This window comes from Lutjanus erythropterus, chromosome 7 (assembly GCF_056507025.1).
Source record: "Lutjanus erythropterus isolate fLutEry1 chromosome 7, fLutEry1.hap2, whole genome shotgun sequence".
NCBI lineage: Eukaryota > Metazoa > Chordata > Actinopteri > Lutjaniformes > Lutjanidae > Lutjanus > Lutjanus erythropterus.
In genome coordinates, this window is record NC_139323.1 from 12,955,256 (window position 1) to 12,969,514 (window position 14,259).

The 14,259-nt window shown below is 43.1% G+C and overlaps 1 protein-coding gene across 3 annotated transcripts in view; it reads left to right on the forward strand.

Annotated features, from left to right (window-relative positions):
* lnx1 (ligand of numb-protein X 1) overlaps positions 1-14,259 on the forward strand; it is a 47,827-nt gene that overhangs the window by 13,944 nt on the left and 19,624 nt on the right. Inside the window, exon 1 of one of the 3 annotated variants that reach the window (XM_084722784.1) lies at positions 1,752-1,913. The exons of the other annotated variants lie outside the window; for them this stretch is intronic. Coding sequence (XP_084578910.1) covers positions 1,822-1,913 — 92 coding nt within the window. The 5' untranslated portion in view covers positions 1,752-1,821. Of the gene's footprint in view, positions 1-1,751; positions 1,914-14,259 lie in introns of those variants that run through there. 3 annotated transcript variants of the gene reach the window in all.

Consider the following 14,259-nt stretch of genomic DNA (forward strand, 5'->3'; position numbering starts at 1 on the left):
AGATTCTCTGTGCTGTTGTAGACATACAGAGAATAGACACGTATTTGAAGTGGAGCAGAGCAGAGAGACACGTCTGGGACATGCCAAGGTCCTTCTGGTGGAATCACAAGCATTATGTAGAACGGCTGCGATCAGCTCTGGTGGACGTGGTGCAGCCTTGCCCGGTGGCATCAAGCCATTAGGGGCAAGTTGAAGAATCTTCTCAGCATTTACACCTTCTAGGGAGCTCTTCTTGTCCTCACTGTGCTAAATCTAAATCAGCCAACGTATCACTTTCTATATTAAATGTTCTGTAAAAAAAAAAGAAAAAAAAAAAAACTTCATATCATATCAGTGCATATGAGCAAACATACAGTATATCTTTGACAGGCCCATATCAGACCACAACCCAAAAATAACTATCATAGCGGACTAAAGAAACCAGAAAATATTCACATTTAAGAAGCTTGAATCTGAGAATTTCACCTTTTTCTGAGAAAAAAATCAATCAATAATCAAAATAGTTGATGAATAATTAAGAGTTTGACAACTGTAAGATCAGTGGATTAATCACTGCAGCTCTACCGAATTTGAATGATTGTATGAATGACTGACTGAATGAATGAAACATGCACTTGGACGGTGGTTCAGATTTTTTCCAAATCTTCTTATTTTTTTTCTCTTTCATGTCACTCCGAATAACAAGCTTTCATCATTGCAGAGAATATTGATTTGCCGGTGTGTTTTGGTCCTGCTCTGTCTTTTTTTTTTTTTTTTTTTTTTTTTTTTTCCCTCACATGTAGGCAGATTCTTTTGAGCGATCAGACCAATCTGCTGCACAGGGAGCAGTCCATCGCCTGAGAGGAGGGGGTGAGGGTTCAGAGGCAGCACGCGCCCTCCCCTCTCCTCCGTCCTCCCCTTCACGGACCAACATATGTGCGGGCAGGGGCGGGGAGGGAGGTGAATGCAGAGGTTGTACGTGTGTGTGTTTATGTCTGAGTGTGTGTGCGCGCGTGTGAAGAGGGCAGAGCCAATCAGAGCAGCACCAGGTAGCCCCCCCTCTCCTCCTGTCTTTGTTTGGTCTGCTCCAGCTCCCCCCCCCCCTCAGTGGTTTCTGCTGCAGTATAAGTCACAGCCTGCGCCGTTCTCTCTGACATACACACACACGCGCGCGCACTCACGCACACACCGAGGGGGACAGACATGCACACACACGCATACGAGCGCAAATCCTCTTACAACTCGCCAGTGCCCAGAGCAGATTAAGGGGCTGCACATCTCAAATTGTATTCCAAATGTGCCACCTTTGCACCGGTCTCCTTCTTCTTCTTCTTCTTCTTGTACTTTCTCCTCTTCTTCCTTCTCTTGTGCCACAACGGGACTTCTCCTCCACTGCACCTGCTCCCGCTGCCGCTGCTGCTTCTTCTTCCTCCTCCTCCGCTCCGTCTTCAACCTCTGGCAACTGGCCCGTTTGCCTCTGCAGCTGAGATGACCAGGCAGCCCGCCTGAAGGCAGAGAAGAAGAAGAAGAGCTCACAGAGACACAGAGAGGTAGAGGCAGAGAGGGGGAAGAAGAAGAGGAGGGAAGGAAAGGAGAAAAAAAAAAGGGGGCTGAAAAGGTAGGAAGTGGAGGATTAATTCTCATCTGGAGAAGGAAAAGGAAGGCAGGCGAGGAGGAGGAGGGGGGTGGCGGGGAGGGGGTCAGCACGGCCAGGTTCGGAGAATTGGAGGTGGTGGAGGAGGAGGGGGGGGAGGAGGGGGGAATAGAAGAGCTTCAGTGCAGAGAAAGGGAGAGGGAAAAGAGGGGGGAAAAGAGAGGAAAAAAGAGGCGAGCCGTTAAACCATGAAGGCTCTGTTGCTGCTGGTCCTGCCCTGGCTCAGCCCGGCCAACTACACAGACAATTTGGGCAACCTGCACATCCTCTATTCTGAGCTGTGAGTACAACACTCAGCCTCATCCTGCATCCTCTCACCAGCATCACCCCATCATCTGCCTCCTCCATTAACAGTCCACCTAACTGTCCATGTGTCACTGTGCACTTTTCTCAGCCGTTTGTTTGTGTTTGTGCCCTGCAGTCATGTATGTGTGTACGCAACTTCTAATGTTTACATTTTTGCCACCAGTTCAAGTGTGCCTTTCCAGTGTGAAAATGACGATAGACTAGCTTTTTCATGTCCTGGTCACTGGTTGCTGTTGGTTCTGGGATGCGGTAGATCCAGCAAGTAGGGCTTTGTGCTGTCCAGGACAGTTTGGATGCTACAGCACTGCAGCATCTCTCTTCAGTGGCATGTGTGAGTGTGTCTGTATTGATCTGAGCAAAACATCAGCATGCGTTCGCTCACAGTTGTAGGCTTTATACACTGGGCGTGTGTGTGTGTGTGTGAATCCCACTAAGCATATGGACTGTTGTAGCAACGGTGTTTGTTTGTGGAATAGACTTTCGCCTCAGCATTAAAAATTCATGGCTGGATACTCTCGCATCACATCTGTTCAATATATATTTATATACACATAATCTTTATCGTATTTAACATAAACATCACCATCAGGATATAAAATAACAGAAAACACATCTGGTGGTACACAACGTTTTCTTTTAATTAATATTTCATCAGTATATCACTATATACACACAGATGGACAGCATGTTGGCTTTTGCTGTCAGATACCATGGAAACAAACCTTTTATTAGGTGTGTCAATATTAGGTCTACAACTAAAGATTTCATTATCGACTGAGTTTTCTATATGTCATTTTTGGCAATCATATTGTTCAGTTTAAATGATGTCTCAAATAGTGAGAAATGCCAATCACAATTTCTCAGGTCTCTTTTTTTTGCTGGTTTTGTCCGACTGAATCCCAATTACATTCAGTTCACAATGATATGAAATAGAGAAAGAAACATTTTAGAAATTTTAACTGGTGAATGTTTGGCATTTTGGGCTGAAAATTGACTGGTCTATTGAAAACAGTGAGAAAAGCGCTTCACATTTTCACAGAGCTCAAGGCAAAATCTTTATAATGCTTGTTTTGTCTGACTAACAGTCCAAAATTCATCCAGTTTACAATTATATGATGCAAAAAAAAGGACATTTTTGGAGCTTGAACCAGAGAATGATTGGCATTTTTGTATTTTTGGCAATTAATATTTTTTTTTGCCCGTCACAGTTTCACTGATGTTTCTCAACGTCTTTATGTTGCTTGTTTTCTCCGCCCAACAGTCAAAAACCCAGTTACAATGATATGAAACAGAGACAGATGTGAAAATAGTGAGCGATACCTACCAGAATTTCACAGAGCTCAAAGCAACACCTTTATATTGCTTGTTTTTGTCCAATTAACAGTCCAGAACCCAAATACCTCCAATTTACAAAGATATGAAACAGAGAAAGAGAAATTTTAGATGCTTGAACTAGCGAATGTTTGGAATTTTTGCTTTAAAATGGACCTATCTGTGGACTATTTTTGGCAATTAAAATCAATTGTTTAGTTCAAAGGATGTTGAAATTAGTGAGAAATGCCCATTATAATTTTGCAGATGTTGCTCAACATCTGTATATTTCTTGTTTCGTCTAATTAACAGTCCAAAACCCAAATACCTTCCGTGTACAATGATATGAAACACTGGCAGAGATGCTTGAACCAGTGAGTGTTCTAAACTGAGTGATCTATCAGCTATTTTTGGCAACTAATTTTTAATTGTTCATTCAAAAGATACTAAAATAGTGAGAAATGCACATCACAATTTCACAGAGTTCAAGGCAACATCTTTATGTTGCTTGTTTTTTTTTCTGATAGTCCAAAACCCAGTGACATCCAGTTTACAAAGATATGAAAAAGAGAAAGAGACATTTTAGACGTTTCAATTTGCGAATGTTTGGCATACTGACTCAAATGAGTATTTCTTTCTCAAAACTGTTGTCAACTTACTGTGACATTGATCATTTCAGCAGTGAAGTGAACAGCTCTGGTTTCGGTGGATGGCTGCCCACCATAAGAAAAAAAAAGAGTCTGGATGCGTCTGATAATTCTGCCTGTTAAAAGGAAGTTTTTCCTCACCACAGTCACCTCAGTGCTTGCTCATGGTGGGAACTGTTTGTAAAGAACCCGGTCAAGATGAAAAGTGCAGCAGACAGCATATTACACCACACTGCACGTCACTCTCCTGTTCTTGGCTCCTCTTTCTCTGAACTGTGTTTTTGGCTCTGTATTGGCCCTCAGACTCTCTTTGTGTGGGAGTTAATGTTGACAGCACCGTGTGAAGCCAGGGCTCTCTGATCCCCAAGCTGGGCTACCGCTCCTCTCTCCAGCCTGACGGAAATGTCCCATTATACTGCATGAATACATGGAACAATGGAGCGCCTCGCAAATCCCCTCATTTCATTGTATGCTCTCTCCACTGAGTGGGGCTTTAGCTCCTGCAGACACTACGAGCCCATATTGGACGGTAACGGATGCCAACGAGGAGAGGAGAGGAAGGGAAAGACGGGCGATGTGCACAGGCAAATGTGTTGGAAGAAGAAGAGAGATGAAATCCTTACATTTGGTTTTGTGCAGAGAAGAATGGGAGGATACAGTGAGAATGGAAATGAAGTGGATGAGCAGTTAGCAGAGGAGAGGGGAGATGAGAGGAGACAGGAGGGTGTAAGGTCATTCCCTGTGCCTGCTTCCCATCTGCCCATACATACGGCTGCCATGGTGATGGTATGTGGGTCATTTCAGTGAGGGATTGTTTGTAAATAGAATAATCAGATTTCTCTCTGACGCTCCGTCGAGTGACGGATATTGACATTCAGACGGAGCGTGTGTGTTGGAGTGTGTTTCAGTGCTGGTGACAGTGAGGTTTTTGCTGATTATGACATGACAGAGAGAGAAAGCAGGAGCAGACAAACGCGGACGTGGTGTTTTTCTGCCTGGCTAGAGAGCAGTGGCACACCATTTGTCTTTATCCATACCGTTGACAGGAGCAGCCTCCAGCTTCCCCCCGTGTGACCACCACCTCTGCCTGCTCCCTTTCTCCACCTCCCCCTCCTTCTTTTCTGATTTCTTTCAATTTACGTGATTACCACGGTGAGTTTACATTGCGTGGGAAAAATGAGAGTGGCTGCGATCTCTCTTACTCACACATAAACGTGCGTTGTGTGCAGAATATACTGGGGCTACATGCAGGGTGTAGATGGAGCTAACAATGCAGGCGAGAGTAAATGTTTCTCTGTGATGAAATGCTTCATGTGGTTCGTGCTGTTTGACTCTGTCAGCAGCAACCAATAAAAAAGCAGCACCAGCATACAGATGCATCCACAGGTGAACAGCTATGGTGTGATTTTTTTACTTTTTAGCACACATACACACACTCTTAGAAATAGAGGCGCCCGCCGTTTAGAAAGGTTCCATTTGGAACTCTTTCATTGGGTTCTACTTAAGCCCAACTTAAACAATTTTAACTAGAACAATCTGTAAAGGGTTTTATCCAGAACCCCTCATGACAGGTTCTACAAAGAACCCTTCTATGGTATAATGATTCAACCCTGGTTCCCCCTCTCTTGCTTCCCCCACTGTGGGAGGTTCTGTCCATAACCTTTCCACCTTCTAAGAGTACTAGTGAGAATCCATCCAGGGGGTTCTAATGAGAACACTTCTGCAATCCACCCAATTAAAAGGGTTCTCAGTACAACCTTTCATAAAAGGGTTCTAGGTAGAACCCTTTTATATCACAAGGGTTTTGTCTACAACCCATTCAGGGAGTTCTACCAAGAACGATTTGATGTGCCAAGGATTTTATCTAGAACCCACCAACTCTTTTATATTATGGTACAAAGAACCCTTGATGAAAGAGTTCTTCATGGATTTCAACAATCATTAAAGAACTCTTTCTTCCAAAAAGAGTTCTTAATGGAGCCCTTGGTCTTACAAAGAACCCCTTACAAACCTGCAGAAAACCCTTCTATGGTGTAATGGTTCCACCAAGAACCCTCTCTATCCAGAACCTTTCGACCTTCCAGGGCTGCTAGCAAGATATTAGGTACAAAGAACCCTTGACTAAAGAGTTCCTCGAGGATTTCAACAATCCTTGAAGAGCTCTTTCTTTCAACAAGGGGTCTTTGGATAAAACGGTTTCTTAATGGAACCCTTAGTCTTACAAAGAAACCTTGACAAACCCTTATTTCAAAAAAGAGTTCTTCAGAAGCAAATGGTTATGGACAGAACCTCAGCCCTTCAGGAATAACTTTTTTGGAACCCTTAATTCTAAGAGGGCATGCACACACAGCATCAGACCTGGCTGGTTCCCTCCCCCAGCCCTCATGGCCTCCCCTGATAATCACAGTGCAGTGCTGTAGAGCATTAATGATTAATCTATGTTCATTTCGGGGCCTGTGCTGAGATGTCTTAAACACTATGATTAGCTTAGCTTCCGTCCTTTCAGCCCTCATCTAGGAGGTGTTTGATCACCACGAACTGCGCGCACTCCCAGTGCTCCGGACATCTTCAGCATGGACGCATTCTAACAGGATTAGCCACCCGGCCGCCACGCACTCACTGGGTCTGTACAATAGGAGTCGTTTGTTTAGGTCCATCTCGAGTCAAAGGCAGCACACCACGTTGTGCCCTCTTTGGCTTCGTGGCTGCTTCAAGTGTGGGGCAGGCTTCACTAATTAGACTTTTGTTTGGATTAAATATTAATCCCTGATCTGTAGTGAGGCAGCTCTCCCTGTCTCATTGTATCTAACAGGCCAGAAATACAGTGGAGGCCAAGGGGAGAGTGGCTGAGAGATAGAAATCACATTTACAGCCTACTTCATACCCTCCTGAAACAACTCACATGGCTCTCTAAAAGAGATAACATTAAATCAGCTTAATTATTTCTTTGCCTGAGATTTACAAAATGAAGCACATTCACTGAATGTGTCATGGGAGCGTTTATATGCATGGGAAGGCAAAAGTTTACAGCCTAGAGCAGTGTGAAGCTGTGTTCACTGCATACACAATCAAACATGAAAGGAAACATGGGGCAAGGACACATGTAGAGGACACCGTGAAGTTGTTCACAAACAAACAAACACGTACATCTCACATTACATACAACAAATATGCATGGATATACACACACCAATACACAACATGTGTAATTGAAGTGCGCGCAGTGTGTGTGTAAATACAACCACTGAATTATGTATGTATTCATTTATTCATGATAGCAGGTCAACTTGTTTACTTTAGCAGAGCCTTCCTGTCAGATGTGTCTCTGTTGAAGCAGAAATGCAGCACAGCAGCGGCAAGGTGAACAGGTATTAGTGTCAGCACGCAGAGACGGCTTTAAGATGGCTTTGAGTGTGGTGTTTTATAAAGCCCCTTTTACACTGGACCAAAAAATAAAACACTACCTAATGTTGGGGTTTTCATTAGCAGTAACTTAACACAAGTTCTATCCAGCTGAAAGCAAACAGTAAAATAAAGCAGATACCTGAAGGAACAAACAGCGACGCAGGAAACTAATTAAACTAAATTTCAGAGATTCAGTTAGCAAACTTGTCTACTTGCAATGGGAAAAAGAGTCAGTCGTCTATGCTTAGTTGATTTAGCTGTTTAAAACACCTGCATGTACAAACTAATTTTGGTGTTAAGACAGTATAAGAAAAGCATTTGTATGCCATTTGTTTCTGCAGTGCAGTTCACTTTCACATCTCTGCTGAATCATTTGCATCAAGTGCCCTACTTTCTTAGTCCTATCACTGAAGATGTATGTATTGTGAAAATAGGTGTCTGTTAACCTTTGCCTCTTGCTGGCTCAGCGTCTGGCTGGTGTTTAGTGTCTTTGAGGCTTGACGTGTTTAACATGGAATATTTTCTACAGCCTCCTGTCTGCGGCCGGCTAATCTGTAAGAGGGGTTCCATATGAGCGGCCTGCAGAGCAGGGAGCCGGCAGAGTGTAACTGACAGCAGAGAGGAGAGCAGCGGAGTGTTAATCTCTCACGTGAACAGTGGCCCCACTGAGTGCCAGGGCTTTGGGCTGGGCCGATCAGTGCGTGCTGGCCGTGTTTCAGGCAGTTGTACCATGGCACGTGGAGGTAGAGAAAACAGGACACTGCCAAGGGCTAGTGTGGCATAGAGTGAGAAATATAGGCTAAAAGGTGCCAAGAGCAATGTGGGACAGCAGCCTAGTGGGGATTCACTATGATCATGTACTGTACTGTGGAGGGAATTACAGTTAGAGTTGTCTGCACTTCAGTGAGAGAAATATATACATATCAGTCCCTGCAGGAAGGCCCTATCGCAACAGTTAACGCAAATGCAAATTCTTCACAACCTTGCAAATTTGTCCAACTTTCCTGCATATTTGACCAATCATCGTAGTCCTGTGAGTTCCACCAATCATAACAGTCTCGTGTGCAAATGTCATACATGTATGTACATCTTTTTTTTTTGGTCACAAGTACTGAAAAAAGCTCAAGGTTTGTCACTGTTTCTGACATTTATTAATCCTCTTTGCACTTTTTTATTTTATAATTTTGTTCTTGCTGTTTTGACTTTCTGAGTTTGAACACCAACAGGATTTTGCTTAGAATTTTTGTAATCCTAAGTCTTTTTGGTAAGGTTACTTAAAACACTCACACACTTAGAACAGAGTGTGGCTTTATTTTCACTAGAGCAAGTTTCCTTTGATTTGATTAAAAAAAATACTCCCACAATTTCTTTGGGAAAAAAAGCACATAAAAAACATTGCAATATGCATCACAATCTTAAGAAAAGCTCCTGTGAAATCAGGCATTTTAGGCAGCAACAAACCTAAAAACAGCCTGCAAAATCCTGTGTTTCACTGCAGGACTGGAAACCAGCCACTGTTGAGGTGGACATATGTGAGGTGTATTAGTAAGCTGAGATCCAGCTCAGCCAGAGAACAGAGAATAAATCAGTCGTAGTGCTTCCTGCTCTTCTTCTTCTCTGCTGACAAAAAGAGTGGGATTGACCTCTTGCTTGAAACCAGATACTGACACAGTAAATGTTGCATTAATGTCCTTCCAGCCTGATCATGAGGTCAGGGCTCGACTGATGATCGCACATATTGATTGGCTGAAAAGGCATGACTCAAGAGTTTGGGCAGTTACTAACAGGCTGACTCGACCGACGCGGCGCTGGCCGGGGAGGCCTCTGCACTCGTAAACATGCCGATGAATTAAGCGTGCCAAACCTGCCGAGCCAGCGCTCACTGCACAGGAGCACAATGGAAAGTTCAAACACAAAGACAGGATTTATGAGCTGTGTGGGCTGCTGTACACATTCACTTTTGCTTTTTGCATGCATTCATCTTCAAAGGCTGAAAGAAGTCACACCCAACTAAAACCTCGCCTCCTACTTCAATTTAGCAGATCTGTCTTTGGAAACGAGCTTAACCAAAATTTCTACCCACAGCAGTGACTGTCCCCTCTAGCTACCGTCTCACCCCCTCCTTGCACGGCAGATGGGATTACCCCTCACAGCAGGCGGATCCAATCAACACACCAGCGCATCCTCTGATTAACACTCCTCTAGTTCATCATTAACTGGATTACTCTGTCTGTCTTTATGTCCCTCTCTTCCCACTCTGCCCCTATGTATCTATCATCCTGACTGTTCCCTACCAATCAAACTTTACTTTATGTGTTTGGCATGTGGCCGGAGTGCGTGATAAAGGAGTAATTGATATACTGATCTAATCAAGGCAAAATGTTCAATTCAAGCCTTTATCAACATAAATTCAATTAATGACCACCACCCATCAGTGCAACAGCTTATTTGTGTGGCAAGTGAGTGAATGTGTGTGTGTGTGTGTGTGTGTGTGTGTGTGTGTGTGTGTGTGTGTGTGTGTGTGTGTGTGTGTGTGTGTGTGCTGGCCACAGGTGCTTCCCCAGACCACTGTATTTTTTTCCCTGCTCAGTCTGGTCTAAAGCGAGTTACTCCTTGAAGGGTTTAAGCCAACAGCTGTTCTGGACAGATAGTTTACTCTCAGGAGTCTCATCCAGGAATCAGCTAAAGAAGATGTTAAGCAAAGCGTGAATCCTTTCAAGATAAAATTCATAAAACATTTCTGGATTTTAAAGATTGCTTTCTTAGTATTGTTTACCTTTATTAAGGGAGAACTATACAATGTATTTACAGTACTAAATCATGAAATGATCATGATATGTCATGAGAGATTAAGGAAACAAACTAAATTGAAATAACGGCTTCTCTAGCAGCAACACTACAGCAAGTAGTGAAATTTCCATTCTGGAGGAGAAGGTCTGTTTTTACCTTGGCCCGTTTCACATTTATTCTCTTTAGATATAGCTGAGATTAATACTGAATGTTCGCAAAATGAGTTAGTGTCTGTTTTAGTGATGGACGGACCACAGTAACAACTGCTGACACTGCGGTTCATCTGCATATTGGGCATGCCAGGTGATGAAAATTAACATTCTGACGATTGTGGATGGGAAGAAGGGTTGGACAGACGCTGTGTGCTCATTTACGCATTAGGCAAAGCAGCGCAACTTCAATAATTCTTTATCCCCTGAAGAGTTTCCTTTGTTTTGTCATGTTTGTAGCTACAGTTTTAATTTTTGTTGCTTAAAAAACCCACGATATTTCCTGTAGGGACATTACTTACTCATCTGATTATGATTAATAACAAATCAATATCTTTTAGAAGGAGCAGATGTTTATAATGGTTAAATTGACCAATATGTTAATGGAGTCAGGCAGTAAGACAGGAGGTCACTGAACTCCAACTGGAGTTATGAGTTATGAACAGCTGATTAACTTAAAGTGTAGAACTCCTCGTCAAGCATAATCTTGCGCCTGTCTTTCGCTTGTGTAGGTTCAGTGTCCCTGAATCTTGCAGGCAACCTGCCTGAGCTTCGAGTGTCTGTAGAGGAAGTGGGGGGGGGGACAACTCACTTCAACCTATTTAATATACTGTCTGTGGCTCTGACTTGCTATTTGGACTGCAGTACTCATTTCTGAACGCTAAAGTCTAACACATACTACATATTTTACTTTTGTGAGAGCAAAAGTGTGTAATTTGGTTGTTAAGGGCATAGCATGCCTCCCTGGGTTTTGAATGTTTTGGTACATTTTGTTTGTTCTTTGTCCTCAGGCAGTTGGTTAAGGGAAATTAAACTGATCTGTTTTTAGCTCAGTGATGTTTCTGTGTTCTAAATTGATAGATCAGTGTGACTGAGTAGTTGCTGAATATTACGCCACCAGCTTTTGTGCACTCCCATATTCATTAGTGCTCCAAGAATAAACTCAACACACACATGCTCCCACTTTCTCTCACATTCTGTCACACAAGGAAACCTCCCACATATCACACATACGCACGCTTGTTGTATTCCACACATTCTTCAGTGAGAAAAACCTGCAGGCTACCTTCAGGCTCACGGTGCAACCAGAGATTCTTCTCCTTTTCTCTTGGGTTCTTGCATGTCAGGTGTCGCTGGTGTATTTTCATCAGGATGTTGGCTGCTGTAGTCAGAACTCTTCTTCCTGCTACCGCTTTCAGATTAATAAGGAAGCAGGAAGAAGAGGAAGAGCTCTAACTAATCAAAAGTTAGTCAAACTTGTGGGTCGTATGCAGGTCAGCCGGCTGTGCCCCCACAGATGAGTTTCTGAATAAACAATGCTTGAGATTCCAAGACATTTACATGATTACACGCCTGCAGCATGTGAAAATATGCTCTGAGACACATCCCAGTTTCTGTGTCTGACTGCCTGACCTGGAATTGTCACCTCAGCGGAGGTAATTTGCGCTGTATGCGGAGTGTGGCCCAACACGATTGTCCGTGGCAGTCAGGGAGCGGAGAGAGTATTTGGGTTAGGAAGGATAATCCACTCACCCCTAAAGAGGATTGGAGAATCTCACAGGCTTTGATGAGTTGTGAGCTGGTGTTTATTTCACATCACAAGAACGGGGCTGTTTGTGTCACAGCCAGGACGCTTCGGCACGACCACGGTGTCACCGCAAGCATCATGGGTAATTGTTACCGTGCTGGGAGGGAAAAAAGGGAGTAGGAAGTAGAGGAGGAGGATAAGAGAGGAGGGGAGGATGGGTGCTGCTGAGGATGTTTTGGTGTCTTTGCTCCTTATCTTGCCACAGATCCCGGGGTTTAGAGAGATGATGTGATAACTGAGGCTGTGCTGACCGAGACACGGATACTGCAGCGCTAATGAGCATCCTCTAAGCTCACTGATCATCCCCCTGAAAAATGACACTTTATGAGAAAAGGGTAGCACCGCGTGAACACTCAAAGTTCCATCATTATACACATGAAAGATGTTTGTTTACAAGAAAATGGAGAGAAGAAAGAAAAGGAAAGCGTATATACGTGGATGCTTTTGCCTCCCTCGATGCACCGCGCATCTCCTGTGTGCTGGCTTAATTGGCTGGCTTACCTTGGCTCTGAAACTCCGGGACCACCCTGGTGAGAGATACAAGGAGTTTCTGTCATGCGTTCTTGCCTTTAACCTCAGACAGCACAGACTGTGGCCTTAACGTTAAAACCCAGACATTCAAACTCCAAGCAGCTGAGATATGTCCACGCTTTTAAGGCAACTCTTATGCCCTGGAGGAAGGAGATTTTAATTAACAGGAGACAAAGCCTTTAATAAACCAGTCGCGCTCTAAACAATAGCTGCTGTCTCAGAGACTCTCTTGTGATGGCCTCTATGTTTCTTGTATCTGTTGTTCATGGTGATAGCTCTAAATATATTTTCCTTTGGTTTTTATCCTCTGTGTCTGAGCTCCAGATTCACAGGACATGTACTAGAAATGAACTCCTTAAGATCTTCCTCATTCAGATTCCATGTGCAGTGTGCATTCATTAATCCTTGGACAGACAGTTAGCGAAGATTTGGGTGGTCTGTAAGATTTATGTAACTGAATGAACCTGTATTCGAAGGTATTTGCCCATCTCCACTGACTGACTGTGGTTTTCCATTTTCCACTAGCTGTGCTGAAAGAGAGGAATGTTGTCTAAGGCTTCAATTCCATACAGTCAGCTTTGAGCTCCTATACAGGAGAGCCTATAAAGGTGTGTGTGTGTGTGTGTGTGTGTGTGTGTGTGTGTGTGTGTGTGTGTGTGTGTGTACATAAAAGAAAAGAAAGCAAGTGTTCAGTTGAGCATCTATAGTCAGTGCTGCTACATCAGTGAATCTATATATAGATGAAGATCTTAACACCAGCTGGGAGAAATTAAAGTTAACGAGGACATTGTTACACAGGAACGGTCACAGCAGCTCTAAGTTGTGTAACTGTAAGGATAATTAAAGTATTTTTTATTATTAAAGTTAGTTTTACTGTGTAAGTTGGAGTGTGGTACTGTAGTGGTTTGAGCTCAATGCTAATGTAAGCATGCTAACATGCTTGCAATGAAAATGCTAATGTAGTGATGTTCAGAATGTATAATGTCTTCAGTGTTCGTCGTCTTGGTTTAGCGCAATACGATGCTAACAGTTGCAATGCAAATGAGTGCTGCAGGGATGACATGTTTCTGTAGGCTAACCCACCGTTAGCATCGCTCCACAAAAGGCCAATGGTATTTTTACATTTGATTTCAGATTTTGTTTTGTTTGTTTGTTTTGTTCATCAAGACGATCTTTACAAATAAACACCACTGACATAATTTTTGAAGTATTTGTGAAGAAGTAAAAAGCTGACATGAACTACACCATGATCCCATGACTCAGTGTCACCCCCACTGAATGACTGGTGTTCTACGTGATCACATCAAATGTCCACCTCATCTAGCCAACTGTTGGCAACCACCTTTTACAAGACACATACAAGATTCAAAATTCATAAAATAATTACTGATGTATTTTATGCTGTAGAGCAAAATGAGAAAATCTCTTGAGTTGATGTTTGTTGACTGTTTGTTTATCCCGCAGCACTCTATTTACTGACATTCAGGATATATGTTTACCACGCTGTCCATCTTAGTTTGGCATGTCAGCATGCTAACACTTGCTAACATTACATTCCTGAAGTTGGCCATGCTGCTTATGTGGTTGGGAAGGGTTAGAAATATATATATTTTTTGGTTTGTTGACAATGGCAGTGCCATCTAAATTCTTCACTTGAGTAAATAATACGTCATGTTGGTGCATTGCTCTGTGATATTCTCACTGTTTAAGAATGACAAAAAAGTGAAACAACTTAGGAAGTGCAACATGCGGCAATTTGTACAATGCACCAGGTGTATTTGAGTGCTACTGTACAGGTACACATTTGTCTGTCTCTGCTCTGCAGTTACTTGTTTGGAA